The sequence below is a fragment of the Pseudophryne corroboree genome, chromosome 11 (genome assembly GCF_028390025.1).
Source record: "Pseudophryne corroboree isolate aPseCor3 chromosome 11, aPseCor3.hap2, whole genome shotgun sequence".
Classification (NCBI taxonomy): domain Eukaryota; kingdom Metazoa; phylum Chordata; class Amphibia; order Anura; family Myobatrachidae; genus Pseudophryne; species Pseudophryne corroboree.
In genome coordinates this window covers 354551673-354554457 of record NC_086454.1, presented here as the reverse complement: position 1 = coordinate 354554457, position 2785 = coordinate 354551673, and the positions used below count along the sequence as shown (strand labels likewise).

The 2785-nt window shown below is 46.4% G+C and overlaps 1 protein-coding gene across 1 annotated transcript; it reads right to left on the bottom strand.

Moving 5' to 3' along the window:
• Positions 1 to 835: 835 nt before the first annotated feature.
• On the bottom strand, positions 836 to 2374 carry LOC134968804 (protein kinase C delta type-like). The gene has a single exon (XM_063944291.1). The coding sequence runs from the start codon at positions 2372 to 2374 to the stop codon at positions 836 to 838; it is 1539 nt and encodes a 512-aa protein (XP_063800361.1).
• Positions 2375 to 2785: the final 411 nt, after the last annotated feature.

Below are 2785 nucleotides of genomic sequence, written 5' to 3'. Positions count from 1 at the left end.
GTGTCAGGCTGCTGTGTGTGTGTCAGGCTGCTGTGTGTGTGTGTGTGAGGCCGCTGTGCGTGTGTGGGTGCCAGGAAACTGTACGTATATGTGTGTGTGTGTGTCAGGCCGCTGTGTGTGTGTGGGTGCCAGGTCACTGTGCATATATGTGTGTGTCAGGCCGCTGTGTGTGTGTGTGTATATGTGCATGTGTGTGCCAGGCTGCTGTGCTGTGTGTGGTGTTACTGGCATTAGGAGGAGGTAGGAAAACATTTGATGTCAGCTCTAACAATAATATACTGTAAACCTGTGTATATGTAGCAAATAAAACATTGGGGATTTTGTCATATTTTGATCAAAACATAGGCAAAATATTTTCAAATCAAAAGAAATATGCCCGCACTTGGTGTTCCCCATATTGTACACGGTACCAGCTGCGTGGCAGTATTAATTCCATATATTTATATAAAACAGAAAGACATTTGCTGTCAGCTCTAACAATAATATACTGAGAAATCTGTGTGCATGTAGCAAATAAATTAGAGGGGGTTTTATCATGTTTTGATCAAAATATTTAAGCTTGCAGCCCACGTCAAGGGACCCCAATATTCTGCAAGTCCCTCACCTGGCCTATATGCATTTAGGCAGCAGGTGGTGCTTCTACCGGGAGCAAAAGGCAGCTGGTATTGCTACTGCCAAGATGAGGAGGCAGCAGGTGGTGCTTCTACCGGGAGCAGGCGGCAGCTGGTGGTGCTGCTGCCGGGAGGAGGAGGCAGCTGGTGGTGCTTCTGCCAGGAGGAGGAGGCAGCTGGTGGTGCTTGTGCCGGGAGGAGGAGGCAGCTGGTGATGCTACTGCCTAGAGGATGATGCAGCGGCTGCTGGTTCGTCTTACGCAGTTCATTGTTGTCCACATGTCACTGGTAAAGGAGAATCCTGTTAACAGGCTCTCATCCTCTGCAGATATTGCAGATTCTGTAGGTGAGAGCAGGTCATCCATCGGTATAGCTTCAGCCATTGTCACTGGAGTAGGATACATTGTAAATGGGGGAGTTATCCTACCGGCCTCTAGTTTCTCCCAGTTTATGGACTTGAAGAATGGATGACATGAGATGTTACTACAGCGATTCAGTCTCTCCTCTGGGTCTTTGCATAAGAGTCTTTCAAGGAGGTCCCTAATCTCTGGATGGAGATTGCTCGGATAGCATGGAGCATCATGCATGATAGACAGCGCAATCTTGGTGGCATCATTGCCAGCACAAAAGGGGTATATTCCAGTAGCCATTTCAAATAATACTACCCCGAATGAAAAGAGGTCTACCATGATGTTATATGGGACATTACAGATAATCTCTGGAGCCATGTAATACGGAGTCCCAGCTTGTCCTGATATTTTCTTATCGCCATGGACATTCATTACAGAGAGGCCAAAATCTGCGATTTTCACATGGCCAGCTGCATCCAGAAGTATATTTTCTGTCTTAATGTCCCTGTGGACAATGCCTCTTGTGTGCAGGAACTGCAGCCCACAGAGTATTTCTGCTGCAAAAAATCTGATGGTAGGAACATCAAATGGGCCTCTGCTCTGTATTAATTGGCAGAGGTCTCCACCACTCAGGTACTCCATTACAAAGAATACATGGCCCGGTGTGTGGAAGGCAGCATATGTGTGCGGAAAGAGTGCACTCTCCCCAGTTATTTTCATCACCTCTTTCTCTACACACATAAAGTATTTCTTAATGCTGTTCACTACTGTCTTCTTTTCTATGACTTTCACGGCCAGACGCTGTTTGCTGATGGAATGGGACGCTAGGACCACCTTCCCGAAGGCGCCTTCTCCAAGCATTCTGTGGAAGGTCAAACTGGCCAGATGGTGAGACGCAGCTGATGTCTCTGGGGTACTGGCTACGGATATCCCACTTGCATCTGCTGATCTCTTCTTTTTGTCGCCAGTTTCCTCACTTATACGAGTTCTCTTTATGCCCCTCCGTCCAGATGCCTGGGGTATGATGGGCACGCTGGGTCCCTCGCCTGGACTGTCATGATGTTCCTCCTCTTTCTTTTTCTTACACGGTCCACTGTCCTCTGTCCTGTCTGAGGATCTTTTAGTGGCCACTCTCTTAAGCATGTCCTCAGTTTTGCCGCTGCTGGTCTTTCTCACCTTCCTCATAGTTGGGGACTCATCTGATGACTCTCTTTTTCTCTTATTTTGAGGAGTCTTTGATGCTTTCTCAGATGACCGGTTCTCCTCGCGCACCTGAATGTCTCCTGATGTTACGGTTTTGAAAACATCGCCTTTCTCCTCGCATCCATCCTCCTCCTTCTTCCTCTTGCTAGGAGCTTGCTCCTTTGTAGCAGACCCGTTGTTATTTGGTCGCTTTCTTTTATTTAGACTCATATTGTCGAAACAATACAAACAATTTTGCCAAGGGCAAAGAAATGCAGCTTCACACTAGAATAGGTGAAGATACACTAATGGAAATGAGGTTTGTGAGCCTCTTAGCCACCAGCCAGTGACATCACAAAGCTTTGTGACATCAGCAGCATTGTGACATCAGCTGCTGTAGGCCCAGTGTCACTGCCTGCTGTCCCTATAATATAACCAGGTGTTATGTAACAAAAATCCCTGACACCCTTGGTGCTCTAGGATAAGACTTTTTGGGGTCATTATTGTACTTCCTTTTCCCTGGTAGAGTCAGGTGATAATAAATACTAAGGAAAAACTTCCGCACACATCATATTAAATATTGGAAGGTGTTATTGAACCTAATAAGCCCTGCAGACTGATTTTTACACAGATTAATAAATT